Genomic DNA, 23,184 nt, shown 5'->3' with positions numbered 1-23,184 from the left:
TGCGGCTCCAGCTGTCGAAAGTTGGGGAGTGCTTTCACTTACTTGTGGAATGGCTTTTCTCTTTGTGAGGTGCCATGGTTTTCTGTCACTCCAGGGAATCTGTGTCCTGGGTGTATCCTGTCTATGTTTCCAACCATGCTGCAGTGACAGAGGGGCCACTCTGCTCCTTTGGGGTGGAAGAACACTTCCTGATTATAGGCCAGATGTCCGACAAAGTCCTTACTGACAGAAACATGGGCACCAGATACTTATGTGTGACAGTCCTTCTCTCCTACAATTAAATACTCCTGGTTCTTGTTCTTTTTTAACCCTTTCACATATCACACCACCATCTGCTGGTAGCAGAAATCACTATAATGTGGTTTTCTACTATAAATCCTAAAGCGTCTTTCCATTTGTTTTATCATGAAGCAGATAACATTTTCAAAAACATTCTGAAAACTATCTTAGTAAATGTTGTTTCCATCAACATACTTACTTTGGGAAATGAAATATTTATTCCAATGATATAGTCATTGCCTAAAACGTTTTTAGGACTCCTCTTTCAATGCTATTAACTTGCTTCTCTAATATTCTAAAGTAAGAATAGGGGGCCGGCCCCGTGGCCAAGTGGTTAAGTTCGCGCGCTTCGCTTCGGCGCTCCAGGGTTTGGATCCTGGGCATAGACATGGCACCACTCATCAGGCCATGCTGAGGTGGCATCCTACATGCCACAACTAGAAGGACCCCCAACTAAAATATACAACTATGTACTGGGGAATTTTGGGGAGAAAAAAGCAGGAAAAAAAAAAAGATAGGCAACAGTTGTTAGCTCAGGTGCCAATCTTTAAAAAATAAATAAATAAATGAAATAAAGTAAGGATAATTTAGCTATACAGGACTATATAGATAAAGATGTGAATACGTGTATCTTTTCACTATATTCTACTTATAATACTTTTACACTTACTTCATCTTTTTCTTCTAAATAATGAAAGATCTAAATATTTAATGAGCACTCCCATGTTTATGTCAATGTCCGAACTGGCACATGGTTAACTGTGCAGCTCTTCACTTGAGTTTAACTTTAGAAACTGCCAGGACAGCCCTTCAAATCTGATATTTGCTATTAGACATTAGAAACACTATTATCTGCATTAAGTGGAATTTTAGGTTTTATTGTCTAAGACCTAAAGTGTAAGTAAAATGAATTTTTCTTGTCACCTGCAGGAAATGTTTGATGTTATATTGGATGAAAATCAGCTGGAGGATGCATGTGAACATCTGGGAGAGTATCTGGAGGCATACTGGCGTGCTACCCACACAACCAGCAGCACCCCCATGACCCCGCTGCTGGGAAGGAATTTGGGGTCGACAGCACTCTCACCATACCCCACGGCAATTTCTGGGTTACAGGTATTGTCACTTTTCACTTGTGCTTTTACAACTTTACATTTAGGATTCCACAGGGAACTTGATTGGGATGGAGACTGAGATTGTCCTTAATCTGAAGAGGGAAACATGTGTGGACATGAAAAAAAAAAATCTAAAATGTTACCTAATTATGATCTACCCTAGACCGAGTTACCCAAAAAGTTGCCCTTTCTTTGGAACTTTGCTCTCTGTTAATTTATACTGGCTTTTACTGAGATACATTAATCCCGCCTATGTCTAAACCCTGCCAGGAAACTTACTACCTACTCAGTGCAACTGTCTATTACTTGTCATGTCACTTCTTAAGGATTATGCAGTTGTGGCGATGTCAGGCACCAGGGCAAGCTAAGTAAGATATGTTGGGACAGAAGGACCTTTTGTCTGCCCTTAAGTAATCCTGCCCCATAGGCTGCTGGGCCTGTCCCCTAGCTTGCCAAATACAGAATGTACACATGAATAGAGTGGCTTTGTTCAGAAACAGTGACAGATCTGAGTTTTCTTGGGCATGTGCGGGGGACCACTTTGGTCAATGGCTATGGCAGATGTCCTTTAAGGAAGCTGGGGATGAGGCAGGAACAGGAGGTTCTCTCTTCTGCTGTTCTGATGCCATGCTCAGGGCTAGCTGTGGGGCGCCAGAGGCTTTAGGATACAAAGCGAATCTTGCCTTTTTATGCCAATTATTATTTACCATTTTCCAAGCAGCTGCTGGAATGTGGCCAAACCTCCAACTGGCAGAGGAACATGTAGTCAATTGAGCCCTCATGACTAGTTTTGTATTAATGGGTTATAATGATAGTCATAATTGTAGATCATGTAGAGTTAACTCTGAGATGAATGGCATTCTCTGAGATGCTATTATAACTGTATTACTCTGCTACAAAATTGCAATTTAGTAAGCAAAAAACTGCCATATACATGAATAGCTTTTGAGGCTGGAAATGAACATGGGAAATGTGCTGTTGTAGTATCCAATATATATGTAGGCACCAGGATTATTTCTTGCCTTTTTTCCCTGCCTGTGTGCTGATCCTGAGTGTGGCATTTCCACTGACTAGTTTGGCTTGGCTCCAAATTAAACATTGTAGGATGAGGAATGGATGCATGAAGCAATATGCTTCTGTAATGTCGGTGGAAATGAGATTTTGTTCTTTGTTTATGAATATAACCCTCTTGACTCATCACTTCTAGGACATCCCCTTAGGGTGGTTCTCCCAGTATCACTTGAGTTAACGTGGCGCCCTTTGTTCTATGGCCTTTTCCCCCTAGTAAGCAGGGGCACATAATTGTTAGACCCCTGGCAGGGGTTACAGGCACAGGCTGTGACTGTTAAATGAGTTTCCTGCTGTGTGAAGGTGAGTGTCCTTTAGAGGAAACATATCTGGGTCCTTGGTTTCATCAGGATCCTGTTTCTTAACTGAGGTGACCTACTAAGCAGGTAGACACAGCTGTGATATGTGTGTTCCCTTGATTTGAAGAAAAATGTTGAATAACTTTTTCTGGGCCATAAAATAGGTGTCTGAAGATATTAATTGCAATTAATGGTATTAGAGGAATTTAGTTTATATGTGAAGATTATTTTTGCAGGACATAGTTGAGGAAGCAAGAATTGTAAATATATCAATTAGGTGCCTCTGTAAGTGTATACTCCTTTGGAAAGAATATTACTGAGAGTCTTACCTTTATGTAGGATGCAGAAACAAACACATTATTTGATGAGCAGTGCAAATCATAATTTTACTAAAATGTTTTTAAAAGGTATGAGGAAGATTCATCTAGGTAAATGTGAAGTGTGTGACTTTAGGAGGAGAAGGATTTTATCAGTTCAAGAGAAGAGTACAATAATAGATGCTATTCTGAACTTTAACTAATTTCCCAACAGTAAAATAATCCTCATTTTTGCCATAGAAGTGGAATTATTGGACCATCCTAAATATATTAATTTCTATTCAGCAATTAACTTTCAATTCTATATTTTTAACAAGAAGTATAATCATGCAGGATTATGTAATTAAGTTGATAAACTATCAGCATTTTGGCATCTTTGCATGTTGTGTCCCAAATAAATAAGACCAGATATTTTGAGCAGACCATTCGTGCATCAAAATGCTTTACGAAGTCAGATATTTAGTATCTTATTGTCCTGATCCTACTGTTGTACATACATTTATGTGTTCTAGATGGATGAAGCTGACATGATTTAATCAGTGAACTATCTGATATTTTTAGAGTCAACGTATGAGGCACAGCAACCATTCTACAGAGAACTCTCCAATTGAAAGACGAAGTCTAATGACCTCTGATGAAAATTATCACAACGAAAGGGCTCGGAAGAGTAGGAACCGCTTGTCTTCCAGTTCCCAGCATAGCCGAGATCATTACCCTCTTGTGGAAGAAGATTACCCTGACTCATACCAGGACACTTACAAACCCCATAGGAACCGAGGATCGCCTGGGGGATACAGCCATGACTCCCGACATCGGCTCTGAGTCTGCAGAAACAAACGAAAATTCATCTGTTGACAATTTGCCATAGCCTTGCTAGGATAAACCCATCATCTTAACTTGGCAAGTACAGCACAGTATTTACTGTGCTGATGGGCTGCTGTCATTTGATGCTAAGTAAGGGGCAAAAAAATGTACATTATGCCCTTAAGTCTAGATGGATATTAGATGCCCAATCATATAGATATTTTTAAGTGCAACATTTACATAACAGTACCTTTTGTTTTCTTCATTAGATTTAGACACATCAATTTGTAATTTAGGGTACTTATCAAGGCACATATAAAATAATTTCCCACGCTGGAAATTCCAAATGACCAGTTCCAGTTGGAACCAATTTATAAACCAATTCCTGTTGGAATTTGGGTGAATCGACTGGAAAGTCTACTTGAGCATGTTGCAATCAATTAAAAAATCTGGGAAAAAAAACCCACAACGAATTAGTAAGAAAATCAAAAGACCAGTAGAAGTCAAAACCAGCTATGGTATTTATTTGCTGGATGCTAAATTTACACTTAAAGTTAGAATGTATAAACATTTTAATATATGTTAAATGTTGCCAGAATGGCTTTTCAAACTTGCCAGATGTATTGATATTGCCAAAAAAATCTCAAATTAATGCAGAAATTTTACAGTCTCCTCAGATTTTAATATTTTTATTTCTTTTCTGGCACAGCTGTTGTATTCAAAGTGTTTTTCTTTTTGTTTAGTCACTAGTGTTAGCTCGTTTGAAGTTGGCAAAAAAACTCAAAGTTTCTGTAGCAGTGAGAGCAAATAGTAAAGAGAACTCCCAGTCATAGCTGGTTATGTGACATGGAAAATGGGGTGTTGTTTCCCCTTTAATCAATCTGAGCACAACTACATATATCCAAGAATCTGGAGTCAGACAGTAAGGATGGGTAGAGATCCTCCTGAACGTAGAGCTAAACATCTCCCGATGGAAATTCATCTATCCCACTTACCACAAACACGGGTTCGGTATTTCCTGCCAGTGCAGTTGAATATCTTTCCACTGCTTCATTCAGTCTCTGTCTTTGAGTATCTGAATGTTCTAGCCCTTCACCAGATTCTTTGTAATCACGCCGAGGATTTTTGTTTTATGTGGACACATTCAATTTTGATATTGATAGCTGTGTTTATACCAAACAATTAATTGAAAAGCATGAAAGCAAATAATGAATTTAAAAACTTGCAATAAAAAATAAGCTCAGATTCAGAATATATTTGTTCACTAAAATTATAGCATTTTTATGGCAGAGAATTATAAAGAATTTGGAGTTGAGTTGCCTTATTTCTAATGAACACTCCTCTTCACCTATTACGTCTTCAGAGTTTTTCCAGTGGCTATAATTATGGAATTGGTGATCTTATGTCTTATATTATCAAGGAAGCCTTAGATTCACTATGGTCCCAGAAATTATTGAAATTGACCCTTTTATACAATACACAAATGTCTTCAGGAAAAGACTTTTGTTTCTAAAAGTCCATAATGCATGCAATTTTCTAAAGCTCCAGTAGGACCAGGCATAAGAATCTTTTTCTACTGGTGCATGTCATGAAGCCTATTTTTTGAAAACAATAGTAATTCATTTTCTATTATCTTATCCCCCGCCCTCCAAACCTTTCAATATTTAGGCTCTCATAGCATGCACCAGTTAAATAATTTTCCTGACCATGAAAATAAGTTCCATATTCTTGATTAGTTACACATATCTTGAATCTCATTATAACCTCTCACATTGCCTCGCCCCATTCACTGTACATACCCCATTATGAATCTGTTTAGCTGATGATGAGGATGCCTATAATTATGTAAGTTATCTCAAATATTTGATACAATCAAAAAACATGGGCTCAGTAAATTCTAAAAGTTAACATGTGATACTGGTTTGTGAGGTTCTTTTATCATCTAGTGAAGCTTACAGAACTTTCAGTTAAGACATTTAAAGAGCTGTATCCATTAAGCACTTTAATAAACATATAACCTGCCATTACGGAATACTTTGTTCGAGCACAGAAGAGCATTTTCCAGCAAACAAAAATATATTTATTACATGTACAGCACATATTTGCATGAGAAAGAAAACATTAGCCAAAACATTTTTCTATATGCTTTACTGGTTTCTTGTTTGTGCGCATTAAAGTATTTAATTGCAAAGAGTGCACCAAGGTGTATAAATTTAGACTAGACAGCTGTTCAGCTTTTTCTGTAGTAGCATTAGCAATCTGGTCATTTAACTACTTTAAGATATTTACATTTTATGGCAGGTAGCTGTAACAGCACTTACATATATTTCCTAGTCAGCAAGACTACCATATTCTTTCAAGTTTTAAAAATCGTTTGTTTTTAAAGGCTTCTCAAAGCCTTCTTTCTAAGTCTTCCATGTCATGCTGATAAAGAGCAAGGTCCATTCAATATCTGTGCACAGAACCAATCTGTCATTTACTATCAAGTGTCCATACCTGTTTTGCTTTACATTCTTATTCAACAGCTAACAATCTTGGAAAGGGTATAATGTATATTTTCTTGATAGATATATTTAAATTTTTACTTTAATTTGGCATATTCTTTCCCCTTCCTTTTGTAATAAGTTTATCTTCTCCAAATGAATAGAGATATGTATTTTCCAGTTAAGTCAGAGTTTATCGTGTAAATGATACTAAAATACAGATATATACTAAATGAAAAGTTTTATTTTTGCCAAGCATATCAAGCACCTTTGGAAAATACATCTTCCATAAGTACTTTGCTTTTAACTGATTTCATTTAAAAATAGTGAATGATAAGCAGGAGAAACAAGTCTTATAATGTTTTGAGGCTGTTTTAACTTGTAGTATCATCCACATATTCTGTAATTTCAGTATATGTAATTTCAGAATATGTAAATTACATATTTTATAATTTCAGTCAGTGAACATGTAACAGTGTAGACTCATGTGACAGTTTGGAAATGTAGTCCTGGACAAAAAGGAATGCCAATCCTGATGTTAATTCTCAAGGCTGTAATGTGACTCTAATATTATAATCAACATGTTATCTTGTTTACTCTAATATTTAAAGCAACACTTAGAAATGTTTATAAATTACGGATGATTCTCTCTTATCTTTATACAGTTCTATTGGAAAGAAAATTGAAAATAACAATTTAGATTGATAGCCTTTCCTATTAAGCAGTCTTAATTATGTGATGATATGTCATTGCACTTAGTCCTTAATGAAATGAATTTTTTAAATATAAAACAAATTCTGAGAAAATTATTTGTTCCCTTTGAATAATTTGTTAATTACTTTAATTATTGTTGTTGTTTGCTAAATGTATTTTTGGAATGTTAACCTCTTTTCATACCTGCATACTTGAACTTGTCTATTGTGTGGGGGCCTTAAAATTCATAATAGGAAGCTAGGGCAGTGAAAGGGAGGGAGAGAAGGAAATCATGCCACAAGATGGTTTGCAAATTTAAACTCTTTGAATGAACATATCATAAAATAGTGTTGAGACCCAGGATGTCAGTTAAGGATGTTTCTAAGCAACCTTAATTTGCATGCTAGTGTATTTTCACAGTTACACAGTTTTATTTTGGTATTTGCTAAAAAATAAAAACAATGTAATGCCACTATAGAAATTGCCCTATATGTTGATATTTATACTACCTCTTCTCTAGAGAAGACAATCTGTCTTTAAAGAGAAAAACACTCTTAATAAGTAGTGATCCAATTTATTACTCTTACTGCTAACCTTGCTGCAAAGCTAAATTGTTAAAATATACTTTCCCTTTAGGTTTTAAATTGTTTACATAATGCTCTTGACACCCTTTGATTCCTTCCATGTTAGCGAATTTTTCTTTGAATGGGTTCACAGCTTATTCAGGAAGCAAGGGTAATTTAATAAATCAGTCATCATAGGGAACAAAACGAACTGCAAGGGAATTGCCTTTGTGTGCAACTTGTTTTAATATCTAGCTCTAAGTCTAAAAGAGAGAGATCCAGAGACTCAATGTTTAAGTGCAGCTGGTTTGCAAATTCAAATGTTGTTGACCCTTGATTTCTCCTATGGACACTTAGCCATTTACTTGGTAAGGATATGCATTATCTTGGACTCCCATGTCATTGGAACAAACGTCATATAAATGTTTTAAATAAATGGGAATGTCCCCCTTATTTCTCTTATATTTCTGACTTTGTCTTTCATGACAATGTTGCATGTTGTTTTCTTTTTTAATAATATAAAATTCATCTTTGAATGACTATATGAATAAAAACATTATAGGAAATTATGTAATAAAATTTGTTTCTTTGGTTCCTCATACCTTTAAATATTGTCAATACTATAACTGTTACTAAGTTATTCACTCAAGCTGTGTCTGTAGGGCAGTTAACAGCCCTCCTCTTTTAAATGATAATCATGACCAAACTAGTCAGACAGACAACAAGGATAACTCTTTTCTTGCTGACTTAAGCAGTCAAGTTGGTCAAAATAGTAAAATTGGTTTATGTGGGCAGAGAGAGCTACAGGATTTAAAAATTACTTTTAAAAAGTTTCTTCTTTTATTAAAATGAACTTTCTCAAATGAAATACATCCTCTTATAGCAGCTATCTCTGTCTACTTACGGATGATTTAATCCCAAATGCCTCATGTAATTGAGGGCCATTATGAGAGGAACAGAAGATATCTCATCAGATAATCTTGACTAAGGGCTGTAACTCCCACTTACCATGAAACAAGTATAAAAATGAATAGGAATGAGTTTGGGGGAGTCATAGTTACATATGAAACATTCCTTTGTTTCTTTTGATGCATGTAAAATGTTTGAAGAAAAATGGTAGGAAAATATTATTAATGAATTTAGAGTGGTTTGGGAGAGTACACTGATGCTTCCTCTGTGAAAATTATAAGGAGTGAAAATGAGACCTAAGAACCAAAAGTGGCTGGCCTCTAGCTTTTCAATACTTTGTAAGTGTTCTTGGTTATGTTTTGAACACTTAAATTTCTCAACAAATGGCTATGTCTATATTTATGTAGGGGCCACTGTTGTCCTACTTGCATGCCACTTTCACACACTTTTAACTGAAATCAGTGTGAATTCTGTATGCATACAGGATGTATTAAAGAGGCAGGATCATTAATGCTATATTGTTGCATACTATTTTTCATATGCCTTACAATATTTTCTGGGACATTATTAAAATGAAAGCATTTTATTGCCAAAATAAATCTATGTTGTTATTTCTAATCTGCATTAGCAGTAGAAAAATAAATAATGTAGCAAAAACATATATTGTACAGTACAAAATTATAAAAGATATATATTTTGCCAATAATATGAAAATAGATCGAGGAGAAAGAAGCACATTTGTTATAGCACAAACTTACAACAAAATCCACTGTTAAATTTAGCAGTTGTATTTTTTAAAAGTATATGGATTTAGTTTTAAGTTTTATCAGATTTATTTCATCTACCATCTGTTTAATTTGCTGCTTGATACTTTTCCAGCAATTTACTTCATAGCCTTGCAATCTGTGGATGTAATCTTTTATTTTATTCCCTTCCATAAAACTCATTAAATTTTATTTTGTGATAAGACTCATACTATATTTATTGTTCTTATTTCTTCTCCTTCAATAACAACTACAAAAAGTAATGGCAAGTGAACTCAAAGGGCTTCTCTGAATTTTGGACATGTTTAAAATGTTTTATATTTTTCACAGCCTAAAGTCAGAATCATACATAAAGATGTCCCAACAACAACAACAAAAGTATTTAGGGATTCTTCAATTTGTTTCGTACTGAATACTATTTTGAAACATAAGTTAAACCCATTCACTGTTTTTTTTGAAGGGGTGGCGGGAGGGAAAAAACAGATAAACTTATTAATCCTAAAAATAAATACGGAAAATTGATGTGAAAAGATTTTCCCTACTATTCTGAGGGCTGTTGATATCCCAAGCCGTTGCTATATCTCCAGCTATAAAGTGGAGAAAAAAAAATCACCTATGTCAAGTAATTTTTCATTTCTTTAACTTTTAGTTACTTATTTTGATAATTTACCCCCTTTTATTTTTCTTATATAGGTGTATGCGTAGGATTCTACAAGGCATGCTGGGTAAAATATACTATGCAAATGTGTACAGTGCTGCATGCTTTGTTCTTCCTCTGCTTCAGTGGCTTTAAAGAAAAAAATGTGTTGTTATTTTTGTGAACCAAAACATTTAACAAAGAAAATGCAGAGTGCATGCATATAATATCCTAATTTCTATGGATTTGTTTTATGGAATTTAAATGTGTACAAACCTATTGCATTAATTTTTTTTCTTTTATATAATAAATGAAAAAAACACTGAAACCAGCGTTATACCTTTCCTTTATATTATTCTAGAGATAAACTGAAGAAATACTGGAAATCAATAGGTATATATCTGTACCTCTGATAGGAAAAACAAGTCTAAACATTTACCCTCAAAACACAGCTTCCATTAAATGCCTATTTCCTGAAACTCTGCTAGGTGCTACGAAGGATCACAAAAGAAGTACTATATTAGAAAAAAGCTTGTAAGTTAAATGCATACATACGTGAAATAGAATATAGTACAATATATGTGTGAAATGATTCAATACAATATAGAAAAATAAACTAGATAAATCTTACTGTTCACAAGAAACCTCTAAATGATTACTTTAATGTAGCAGTTATCAGAATTCCAAAGGTATCCTGTACCCAGAAGAATTCCGTGGATGGCATATGGCTTATGACTAGCCATTTCATGTGCTTGGTGTCAGCTGTACATGCTATGACTTGATCGGCATTTGACTTTTCTCTCATTGCAATGCACGAGAAATTCAGAAGAAATGTGTGCTATGTTGATTATTACCACTGCATTAGAATTATACAGTGATTTATTATAGCCAAGTTATTTCACAAGCATTATCACATTTAATCCACTTGACCACTCTGGAAAATAGGCAGGGAATAGGTTATTAGACCCAACTACAAATGAGGAAACCAAAGCTGATTGTAACTTTTCTCTCTAAAGTATTTTTATCTATTAAATGCTTTTAAGCTGGTAGTCATCTGAAACATACAAAACAATGCCTGGAATACAGTAAATGTTGACTGAAAGAATGGTACCTCAGTAATTGAAGTACTATATCAGGCTGCCCCATCGATCAAGGCATTTCAATCAACAACCTGAAATTCCAGACTGGAAGAATTGCAGCTCACTGCAATCACTCCATGGACCTGGCCATATGCCTGAAGCCACCTCTCTTGTCATAAGCACATCTCCGCTAATAAGATGGGTTGTAGAGAGAAACATTTTATTTCCTGTCATCAACATGCTGATTAGCATAGTGGTTAGACTGGGCTCTAACTCTCGCCTGGCTTCAAAGCCTAGATCCAGCAGTAGTTAGCTATAAGTTTGGGGCAATCACTGAACTACCTTGGGCCTGGATCTGTTTCTGTAGAGCTATTTTTCTTTGGTTATGGGTCATATTTTCCTGTTTCTTTGTATATCTAGTAATTTTTTTATTGGTGTCAAGATATTGTAAATTTTCCATTGTGGATGACGTGAACTTGCATTCCTTTAAAGATTGTTGGACTTGTTTTGACAGGCAATGGTAGATCAGTCTGATTCTTTCAAGGGTTGTTTTTAAGCTCTTGAGGACTGGGCTAGAGTAGGACATAGTATTAGGCTAATTTAGTTCCTCTTCTAAGGTCTCTGGGGTGTCTACTGAATGTCCCATATATTCAGTGAGTTCTCGTCACTCTGGATGAAAGAGATTCAAATGATTTCTGGCTCTTTTGTAAGCTCTGGGAATTACTTCTTTTATAGCTCCCTGGTACATTTTTTTTGACTCTGAAATTATTATTGGCCAGCCTTGTGGGGTTTCATACTGCACACATACAGATTGATACGCAGTCAAAGACTCAATGGCTCAACCTACGTAGGTTTCTGGAACTTTTCTCTGTATAGCTCCATCTTTTCAGTCACTCTGCTTCACAAATTCTAGCTGCCTTGATCTCTTGGAACACTGATGTGTGTCTTCAACTGCCAGACTCTATTTGAGCTCCCACTCCCTCTATAGCTGTCTGGGAATTGCCTCCAAGCAGAAAATCCAGGTGATGGTAAACTCATCTCACTTGTGTCTCTTATCAGGGATCACAGTCCTGTGCTGTGTGTCGTCCGATATCTGGAAACAGTTGTTTTCTATATTTTGTCAGTTTCCCATTTATTAATGGCAGGAGGACAATTCCGGACCATCCTACTCTCTCACAGCTGGAAGCAAAAGTCTTTCCAATGACATTTTGCACATCACTATAATCATGGATAAATTAGTCTTTAAAAAGTCTCATAAGGAGTCTTTTTCACAAATAGTTTTGTATCACTCAACAAACATTCCCAATTACTTCTATCGTAGTTCCAAAGTTGTATTTCACTCGTGGATTCTGTAGTTGGACAAGATTGTAGCAGGTAAATTCTCTCTTTTTCTGTTTTTTTGAGAGACACTTAGAAAATAATCTCTTTAATGTAGATTATAAAATATGAAGTCCTAACTTCGCAAGTTGATATGGATATGACACTCATTTAATAAGTTGACAGATGTGTGTGAGGAGTTTGCAAAATGTCTTAGAGCTGCCAAAAGAATTACCTACAGTGTGCAAGAATGGAAATACTAAAGAGTCAAAGTAAACTGGTTATGCAAACAATGTTGTTGTTTTTCTGAATAGCCAAGAGAGTACTTTATTGTGTAAATATAAACATAAGAATTTGTAAATTAAAATAATAATTTTCTTTCCCTTCTTATGTCTCCTCTAAACTTTGACTTTTTAACCACAAGCCCCAAAAGAAATCAAAGAAGGACTTTTTCCTGCGCAATTGTTCAAGAACAGACACGTTTCAGTCCTCACTGCTGCTCTTTTACAGGTACAAGTCTTCCAGCTCAGACAGCTATGAAAAACCGTAGACTGTCTCCAGGTCTTACTCGTATGCTGTGTTTCTCTGTATATTGAGGTAAAATAGTGTATGGCTGGGAGAAGTGAGGTGGAAAGATGTAGTTTGTTGTTGATTTTGTTTAATTTCATTCAGTTCTCGAGGATGGGGAGCAAAGCAGTTCAAAATGCCTTTTAATAGCTCCCCTACATTTTTCTTTCTCTTCCTTTTTACCAAAGTTAAGGAGAATAGAAGGAGATGGAGCGGTCTCTGGTTTCTTTGTGGAACAGAAGAAGTAAACCTGTTTCTTTTTTACCACCTCTTGCCTCTAACAAGAGTAGAGAGTAATTATCATAGTCATCAGATGACCTAGAATCAAAGACAGACCTCAGAGGCAAACTCTCTGCTTTTACATATGTAAAAATTGAGCCCTAGTGAGGTTAACTTGCCCAACCAAAAAAATAACACATGAAGCAAGAACGCTGATATCAAGTTACCTAATGATTCACTTAGATTCTAGTTTTCAACTAAATATCGCCAGAAGGTTGATTAAACACAGTGTGACACTTGCATAGCATAGGACACAGCTATTCAAGGTGTATGGGCAAGAACACTGGAAGAGCAGAGAGCATTTCATCAGCTGTTTAACCAGCTTGGCATAATGAGAGTTACAGCTGGAAAGGACAGCTGGGGTCATGTTATGGAGTACAATGAATATCTAAGGCATTGGGACTCTCCTGCTCAATGAGCTTTAGGGGCCACTAAAGAATTTTCAACTTGGGGGGGTGCCTTGATCAAAATCGTTGCTTCCGGCAAAAATTGACCTGAAAGCGGAGGGAGATTGGAGAAGGCAGAGCCTAGGTAAGGCCACTCTGCTGGGCGCCTGGGGCAAGAGGTTTGAGAGGGAAAGGTGTTAAGCTCCGCTCAAAGACACTGCTGAGGGCCAGGACGTGGGACTTCCTGGTGTAATGTGTGTGAAGGGTTGGAGATGAGCACTGGGCACTCAATAACATGTTTACATTATGGCTCTGTGGAAGAAATGCAGGGAAAAACAAAACTCGGCGGGGACTCTACAGCAAGCAGTTGATAACCCTCTGCCCCAACCCGCAGCCGCACGGCTTCCATCCTCGGGCTCAGGTCCCCAGCGTAAAAGTCGCTCCTCCTTACGTAAATACGCCAGGGCCAGGCGAGCGCTCTTTCCCAGGTCCCGCCCCTCCGGGCGCGCGCGTGCGCCCTCCCGTCCCGCACGCCCCGCCCCTCGCCTCCCCCGCCCGCGTGGTCGCCGCCGCCGCAGCCGCCCTAGAGGAGCTGGGGGAGGACGGTGGCCCGCGAGGCTCGTCGCGGACAACGCGGCGGCGATGTCCGCGAGGCAGGCGAGAGCCGCGGCGGCAGCGGCGGGACCTCGCGCGCGGCAGGGCGGCCTGGGCTTCGGCCTCCCTCCGGTTCCTAGGAAGCCGGCCGGTGGCCAGCGCGGGAGCAGCAGCAGCAGAGGCGGAGGCTCCTGCGCGTCTCTCTCCTCCCCTTCAGCCTGAGCCGGGGGAGGCCAGGCGGCCCCGGGGGGCTGGAGGGGGGTCCGCTGCCCGAGAATGGGAATTCTCTTCACCAGGATTTGGAGACTGTTCAATCACCAGGGTGAGGGCCTAGGGCCGCGGGCGTACGGGTGGGAGAGAGGGTCAGCCCGGGCCGGGCGGGTGGGGGGCTCCGAATACTTCCGGAGTGTGGGCGGCACGGTCTCCGCGCTGGGTGCGGGCTGTGCGGATGCGGGCCTGGGACTGTGCAGTCCGGCTCCCCGCTCGGGGCTGGTTCCTGACTCGCAGCCCTTTGTCTTTCGGGACCTTCCTAAGAAATCCATATCGCAAATACACCCATTGCTCCGATTTCGACTGGGAGTGGGAAAGGTTTCTTGCCCCACGTTCGACGTCGCCGAGTGTTACAGTCTGGCCTATCTTTCAGCCCTTTTTCTGCCAGCAGTTGGGTTTGCACACCACGGAGAAGTGCTGGGGTTCTCTAGGGTGAAGGTTATAGGTTATGGCCCCAGCCGCACCACTGAGCGACCGAGGGTTGCAGAATGCGGAAAACGTGAGGAAACGCTCTTGACTTGTCCCGTACACCTCAGGTTTATGAGCCTTTCCTGCACCTCCACCCGCCTTTGGGGAGACCCGTCTGCATCCTGAGTAGTGATGGACTTCTCTCCGTTTGCCATATTTATATCTGTGTCTGAGGTTAAACTTAAGGTCATTTTCCTACTTGTGTTGCTTATTTAAGTAGAATTCGACTGAGTTAAAAATGTGTTTCACTGAAAGCATTTAAAAGCCATACCATATGAAACATTTGTTAATGGTAGGTAACTAGCAAGTTACCAAGTATAGGGTGTATTGTCATATAGGGATGCTTAAGTTCATCTAAACTCAAACATTGCTTTGAAATGCATATCAGGTTTATTAAAATTTGTTACGAAATGAGTGTGTAAAACTGGGGAGAGAGGATACAGTTTTAACAGAAAGACTTCATAGGCATTAAGATACAATATAGTTAGTGGTGTACTTTTGTTTCTTTTTAAGTCAAGTTGGGTGATTCATCATTCCAGCTGTAAATAGCTTAGTTTGTGTTTTTCTCTTTCATAAGCTGGTGGTAGTTTCCCCAAAAGTTTTCCCATAAAGACTTAAATGATTGGTAGCATCTGTTGTGTGCAACCACTGCCCCCACTTCCTCCTTCATGATCCAGATGCTCCTATAAGAAGGTGATGGGAAGGGAGCAGAACTGGAACTTGTGATCTCTAGTGTATCTTTAAAAAAAAAAATAAAGGTGATAATATAGATCACATGGTACTAAATGGAAGAGCAGTATTTCAAATGATTTTCTGATATAGGGATTTTTCATAAAGTGGGGAAAACCAGTTCTTCTGCACTGTCTCTGGGTAGCAGTTTCCATTGGGAGAGGGGGTGTGGGAACCAGTCACTTAACCTCTCCGGTCTGGGTGTTCTAACCTAGAACATCGGGGATCTTGACTATGACTGGAGCTTTCAAATCTTGAAAACCTAATCTCTAGGTCTGAAGAATGGAGACTTAGAATTCTGTAAAACTGGTGGTGCTTATAGTAGATAAGATCTATTCTAGTTTTGACATCCATAATTTTGTATTATTTTTAGTGAAGCTAGTATTTCAACTCTGCTATGAAATTTAGAAAGCCTTTGCTTGTTAATTGATCTCTAGTACTGCAAGAAAAATGAGATATTTCCAGTTTCTATTTTGAGTCAATGAGAAAATTATTTGTGTCTGTAACTTAAGAATGAATCAGAGCTTTGCCAACAGCTACTTTGCCAGTAGTAAATAATAAAATTGTGTGCCTTGTTACCACTAAAAGTCGCTAATAGTAGTGTTCTTAGTACCTTTATTTTTTGGTAATTTTTGACTGGATGTTTATTTCAGTGTTGGGAAATTAATAGTAAGAGGAATTAATGAAGTTAAGTTCAAGAAATTTAGATGTCAATATGTTGAAAATGTGAATAAGCTATTTCTCTTCTGCTAAGTGATGTGTTTATCTTATCAGTAGGATCACTTTTCAAAATATTCACCATTAAATCTAATGCCAGATGCTTGTTGGTCTTTTCAGTTTTGTTTTCAATTGGATATATATGAGTTAGATATACCTTGGATGCTTTATTTTACCTTCAGAACATAGAGATCACAATCCTGTATTCTTTTTCACATAAACTCTTAGAAGAAATGTTTTGGGGGATACAGAATTTGCCATGCTGATGAAACTTAAATTGTGCCATATCTCTTTTCTGAAACCCCTTTAGAACAACTTTTCCAGTTTAAGCTTAGATAGGTTGAGTGCACAGTGAAAGCTAGTTGCATACTGCTCAAACTTGAAAACCGGAGGTTGCCTTTAGGTGATATTTAAATTCTGTAGAGTACAAGCTTTGTCCTAGATGATGTTCTATACATCATTAGAGGAAAAAAAGTTTCAACAGTCCTTTGAAGTAGAGGAAACTGGGGTTCCAGAGGAGTGATTTTTTCCTAGACCATACAACCAGTAAAGCCAGAGCTAGGTGAGTTAAAACACTGAAGAAATATGTTGCTGATACGGATCTTCTTAAAGAAGAGATGGGCATTGTTTTTTCCTATGATTTTTTTCCCCTTGTTAACTTTCTCAGTTACTAATCTGTAAGTCTTTACTACTTTAGGTCTTTGAAGAGTTGCCGTTAGTATCTTTTAGTATAGAAGGGCTTGTGCTCAGTGGTTTGTTTGTTTATTAAACAAATATTTTTGAGGACCTATTTTGTGCCAGGAACTGTTTGAGTTCATGGGGATAAGGCAGGGAACAAAACAGACAAATCCCCCTGCCTTTATGGTGTAGTCATTCTAGTGTGGAGAGACAGAAAATGAACTAACTCCATCTCTGTAGATAGAATAATAGCAGTTAACATTTCCTGACTTTTCTTACTAACGTTTACTGTAAGGTTAGGTTCTAAGTGTTTTATATAAATTAGTTCATTTAGTCTTCACTTAATCGATTTACTCTCCACAGCCACCTCTGAGGTGGATACTCCCATTTTACAGGGGCAGAGAATCCCTAGGTAACTTGCTTAAAGCACTACAATGAAAAGTGATAGACCTAGGATTTTAACCAAGGTATAACCAGGGTTAGTGGTCTTTAAAAAAAACACACAAAAAGCCTTTCTTTGTATAAGATGGGTTCATGTTAGATAAAAGGAAGAACTTTCTGATGCTAATGTGAAATATGAAAGAAGTTATGAAATTTCCCCATTTTTAGCTTTGTATTGTTCTTTTGATTGGTCCTTAGAAAAGGAATGATAAGTTATGAGGAGCGAGTGCTGGAGAAGCTGCAGGAGCAAAGGGTTTTTCAGCTGCCGGAGCCTGGTCCTGGCAAGGCCACCTCTGCTGCTGTTGGTTTTTGGTTTTTGGGTTTTTTTTATTGAGTTCATAATAGTTTACATCAGTGTGAGATTTTACTTGTACATTATTTCTTGACTGTCACCACATAAGTGCTCCCCTTCACCCCACATCCCCTGGTAACCACTGAACTGTTTTCTTTGTGCCAGTACTTGTTTATGTTCCACGTATGAGTGAAATCATCTGGTGTTTGTCTTTCTCAGACTGGCTTATTTCGCTTAGCGTAATTCCCTCTAGGTCCTGCCCTGTCATTGCAAATGGGATGAATTTGTCTTTTTTTCATGGCTGAGTAGTATTCCATTGTATATGTATTTATATATAACACATCTTTATCCAATCATTGGTCGATGGGCACTTGGATGGCTTCCATGTCTTGGCTATTGTGAATAATGCTGCAATGAACATAGGGGTGCATATGTTACTTTGGATTGTTGATTTCAAATTGTTTGGGTAGATACCCAGTAGTGGGATAGCTGGGTCATATGGTAGTTCTATTTTTAGTTTTTTGAGGAATCTCCATACTGTTTTCCATAGAGGTTGCCCCAGTTTGCATTCCCACCAGCAGTGCATGAGGGTTTCCTTCTCTCCACACCCTCTCCAACATTTGTTATTTTTGGTCTTAGTGATTATAGCCATTTTAACAGGTGTAAGGTGGTATCTTAGTGTAGTTTTGATTTGCATTTCCCTGATGATTAGTGATGTTGAACATCTTTTCATGTGTTTATTGGCCATCTGTATATCTTCTTTGGAAAAATGTCTGTTCATATCCTCTGCCCACTTTCTTTTTTTTTTAAAGATTTTATTTTTTTCCTTTTTCTCCCCAAAGCCCCCTAGTACATAGTTGTATATTCTTCGTTGTGGGTCCTTCTAGTTGTGGCACGTGGGACGCTGCCTCAGCGTGGTTTGATGAGCAGTGCCATGTCCGCGCCCAGGAATCGAACCAACGAAACACTGGGCCGCCTGCAGCGGAGCGTGCGAACTTAACCACTCAGCGACGGGGCCAGCCCCCTCCTCTTCCCACTTTCTGATCAGGTTGTTTGCTTTCTTATTGTTCAGTTGTGTGAGTTCCTTATATATTATAAAGATTAACCCCTTGTCAGATATAAGATTTGCAAATATTTTCTCCCAGTTGGTGGGTTGTCTCTTTGGTTTGATCCTAGTTTCTTTTGCGTTGCAGAAGCTCCTTAGTCTAATGAATTCCCACGTGTTTATTTTTTCTTTTGTTTCTGTTGTCTGAGAGGACATGGTATTTGAAAAGATCCTTTTTAGTTTGATATCAAAGAGTATACTACCAATATTATCTTCCAGGAGTTCTATAGTTTCAGGACATATCTTCAAGTCTTTGATCCACTTGGAGTTTGTTTTTGTGTACGGTGTGAGATAGTGGTCTACCTTCATTCTTTTGCGTGTGGCTGTCCAGTTTTGTTTCTGTTGTTTTTTAATTGTATGGTAGGTCAAATGTGTAGAAGAGTACTTATGGAAGCTCAGTAGCCAAAGGGGTGGACTTTGCCAGTTATTAAAAATTTTAGCTGTAAATTCACCCTTTATGCATGCTCTCTGGATGTGGAACTGGGTCCTTTAAATATTTTTCTTTTGCCAGCTGGCACAATGTTAAGCTTTGTCAGTAGGCAGCATTAGAGGGACATTGCAGGAGCAAAGGGTTTTTCTTCTGGGTACAGTGTGCTCTCTAAGCCGGCTCTGTCCTGCTCTTGCAATGTGAGCACCTCCAGTGGCTGGCTCTTGTACTGCATAGTGGTCAGCAGCAGCCAGCAGCTTCCCCTGGCACCCACTTCAGTTGATTTCAGCATGGAGGCCCTCTGATGAAATAGCTCCCCATTGAACACTTTTCCCAGCACCCCAGAGGGAGGCTTTCTAGAAAGAGCTACTGGCAAGTCCCCACAGCTACTTCTCTGCCATTCAGTGAGCCCTGGCAAAGCCCTCCAACAGAGTCCGCATCTCAGTGCTGGGGTCGTGGACACTCTCTCAGCCCTAGGGGTTGTGGATGTTTGTCATTCCTATAATCTTTAGAGTTGTTTCTTGTTGGCCAATCCCACATTATTCCAGTCTCCTTTAATAGTTTTTCTTCATTCTACACTTTGGAAGTTCAAATTATTGTGTGGTTTCTGTTTCCTGATTGGATCTCTGATTTTGCCACATATAATCATTGCTTTTCATTCAACAACCTCTTGGTACAAAAGAGAAATTTGTCCTTTTTTCCCAAAACTTCACTACATTGCTATCAACAGCAAGCTTATTTTCAAAGTGTATTTTTTATTTATTATACTTTTAGATTTTGGACTTTTATTTTTTTATGCTTTTTGGTGAAGAAGATTGCCCACGAGCTAACATCTGTTGTCAGTCTTCCTCTTTTTTTTTCTCCCCACAGCCCCAGTACATAGTTGTATATCCTAGTTGTAAGTCCTTCTAGTTCTTTTATGTGGGATGCCACCACAGCATGGCTTGATGAGTGGTGTGTAGGTCTACACCCAGATTCTGAACTGGTGAACCCCAAGCTGCGCAAGCAAAGCACGTGAACTTAACTGCTCGGCCACAGGTCTGGCCCCCTGAACTTTGAAAGTTGAATTTTTGATATAAAGTGACTTGATCAGATATCTCCCTTCTAACCTTTGTATCTTCCAGATCTGATTTTCTTCTTCATTCATACTTTATTAAACACATACTTTATTCCAGACTCTGTGCTATGGATTGGGAGAATTATAGAGAATGTGACAGAAATGGATTTTTTTGTTTTGTGTGAGATAGAATCAATAGGGCTTAGTGATAGTTTGGATATGGGATGAGAATGAAGAATCAGGGTGACTCTCAATTTATCTTCCTTACTGTTTGTGTTTTCTGACCTTGGTATGATTCACAGAGATAGAAGACCTCTAGGAGGATGATTACATTATTTTGCTTAATTTACTGATTGGTAATTAGAAGGATATGTATTGACTTTTAGAACCTGACAATGAATAGAACTGGTAGGCTGCCTGGGTGTATCAAAAGGATGTGAAGAAGGGAAACAAGGAGCATTTTCTTGACAACACAGTAAAGTATTGATTGGGAAACTAAAGCCTAAATGATGACTCAGAATTCCATCCAAGCATTATAACAGTGTGTAGTTGTTTTGGCTTATCAGAATAACTGCAAGAATGCTGTGGCATAGATCTTCTAAAAGAAAAATCATAGTAAGCAGTAGACTTGTAATGAATCACGTGCATCAAAGAATTAGAATAGTCAGAAATTTTGTTACATTTGCCCATAATAACGTTGTCTCTTAGTATGTTGTTATATTTTAGGTTCTATGGAGTATTTGTTTTGAAGTGCATTATAGCACTTTTTGGCTACAAATTTATGTTTTACATAGAATGGTATTTCACCTCGGTAATGAGAGGAACAGGCTGGGGTGGTGAAAGAACCTAAGGATGTTTAAAGGAAGTTGATTTAGTGTTAGTGTTTGCTTGAACAATCGAACCCTACTGTTGGGAATAAACTGGCATTGAGTTGGCACCTTTATCTTTGAGCCCATCACGCAATTATGTCTTAATTTCATGGTTCTCACTGTGACCCACGTGCTTAGGAAGCTGTTAAGAACAGCCATTGGTGCTTTATTGTAAAAACACACAAAAACTCAAGTAGAGACCAGTCTTGGGAGGGAGTGGGTAGAACCTGGTAATGAACGTGGCTTTAGGTATTTGGGTGAGATGAAGAGGTCAAGGTCCTCTGGGTCGTGGTTTCCACACTGGAATACCCTCCAAGGAGATCTCAGACTGTCCCGCAGAATGTGTGGCTCCTTGGAGACTTTGCAGGTTCTGCACACGTTTGATTTGAATTTTTTCCTTTTTCTCTTAAAATATTTTAACCATTAAAAAGAACTTCATATGTTCAAATATATTAGCTTGCGTTCCCTTAATTGGCTTTAAAAATCTAATTTATGTCTTAATCGTTTGGAGGAATGTTTGTGTCTTTATGCATCTGTAGGTGACATAGGAATCCATTGAGTTTGTAAAATTAGATAAAAGAGGGAAGTTGTTTCCAGTATCGAGAATGGTATGAGCTGCTTCATTACTTCCCGTCACCATCTCTGACATTCTACTCCTGTCTGTTTTCTACCATGCCAGTCATGAGTTCTCACCCTGTATCATTGGCCATACCTCCTCTCCCCAGTGTGCTTTCTTTATTTCTAGGCACTTCTGAAGAAAGACTTAACAACAGTCTAAATCTTTATCCACCACAGGTTATGTTATCTAATTCCAGTTTATTGATTCTCTAGTTATTCTGTACAGTGGCTGTCAAAGTTGTTGTGTCTTGAAACTGTTAACCCCATCCTCTCCTCAGCAGGCAACTAACTTGTGTTATGAGAAGACAGTATCTCCTCTTCTGCCATCTGCTTGATGTCAGTGTATGTCTGTGTTACTGCCCAGTGGTTTTGTTCACAGCAGTTTTACCCTGCTTATCATGTTCAGCTTGTGGTCAGGTATGATAAAGAATCTTTCTGGAGGAGTTTTTGCCTAGTCAATCCTTCCTTATAGAAGTGGTAGAAAAGTACTGTTTGGAATCAGGAAGTAAGTCCTATGGGACATGGCTAAAGTAAGGAGACCACTTAAAAAAACAAAACCAGAAAAGGTTTCACCTTAAAACTATCATTTTAGGAGGCTGGGTAGTTTTTCTACTGATATGCCCTACTGTTACTCAAAATACCATTTGAAACTTCTTTTAGAATTTCTTTAGAGACAAATTTTTAAATCATTCTTATCATTTAGGCATCACACTTTATTTAACAACAAAAAAGTAGCACTCATTTTAGCTACCTTTTACTTTATGACTGAGATCATACCTCGGTGGTCCCCCTCCCCTTAAAATCAGATTCGTCTTCAGAGGTTAAAGGGTGTACCACCATTGGGAATGTTCAAAACAGTGTACCACAAGCTGTGGAAGCAATTACAAAAGAAGACTGGCAAAATATTTGGAACAATGGTAGCATGGTTGGAATAGGTGTTTAACTTAATCCTTAAGTGATGAAGGACCATGTAAGAGACAGTGCTCTTTTGTATTTGTGGTCTCTGTGTGTATTATTTATACTCACGCACATTTTTTAGTGTGTGTATAAGTTTTGTTCACTTTTGCCCCTATTATTCTTGTACTATTTTTAGGGTACCGTTTCTCTCATTGGTCAGATTAATTGTATTTTCTTCTTGAATATTGGCAAGTCTGTCTAAATTTAGTCCTGCAAATAATACAAAGGGGGTTACAAAATGGTATTCCTGAAACTTAAAAATAAGCTGACATTTTAACAATATTATTAAAAATTAGTATTCTGGGCTGGCCTGCTGGTGTAGCGGGTAAGTTTGCATGCTCTGCTTCAGCGGCCCAGGGTTCACTGGTTCAGATCCTGGGCGCGGACCTAGCACCGCTCATCA

General features: G+C 38.3%; 2 protein-coding genes across 3 annotated transcripts in view; both read left to right on the top strand.

Moving 5' to 3' along the window:
- Positions 1-8,318, top strand: part of CACNB4 (calcium voltage-gated channel auxiliary subunit beta 4) — a 236,232-nt gene extending 227,914 nt beyond the window's left edge. The window contains exons 13-14 of the mRNA XM_046657675.1: positions 1,210-1,395; positions 3,640-8,318. Coding sequence (XP_046513631.1) covers positions 1,210-1,395; positions 3,640-3,900 — 447 coding nt within the window. The 3' untranslated portion in view covers positions 3,901-8,318. The remainder of the gene's footprint in view (positions 1-1,209; positions 1,396-3,639) is intronic.
- Positions 8,319-14,117: 5,799 nt separating this feature from the next.
- The window catches only part of ARL5A (ADP ribosylation factor like GTPase 5A), a 28,210-nt gene continuing 19,143 nt past the window's right edge, over positions 14,118-23,184 (top strand). The window contains exon 1 of one of the 2 annotated variants that reach the window (XM_046659902.1): positions 14,118-14,475. In XM_046659902.1, the coding sequence (XP_046515858.1) occupies positions 14,430-14,475 (46 nt within the window). In that variant the 5' untranslated portion in view covers positions 14,118-14,429. The remainder of the gene's footprint in view (positions 14,476-23,184) is intronic. The other variant, XM_046659901.1, reaches the window with a different exon arrangement.

The sequence above is a fragment of the Equus quagga genome, chromosome 4, assembly GCF_021613505.1.
Source record: "Equus quagga isolate Etosha38 chromosome 4, UCLA_HA_Equagga_1.0, whole genome shotgun sequence".
Classification (NCBI taxonomy): Eukaryota; Metazoa; Chordata; class Mammalia; order Perissodactyla; family Equidae; genus Equus; species Equus quagga.
The sequence above is the reverse complement of the archived record's forward strand: the minus strand, read 5'-3'. Positions and strand labels throughout refer to the sequence as shown.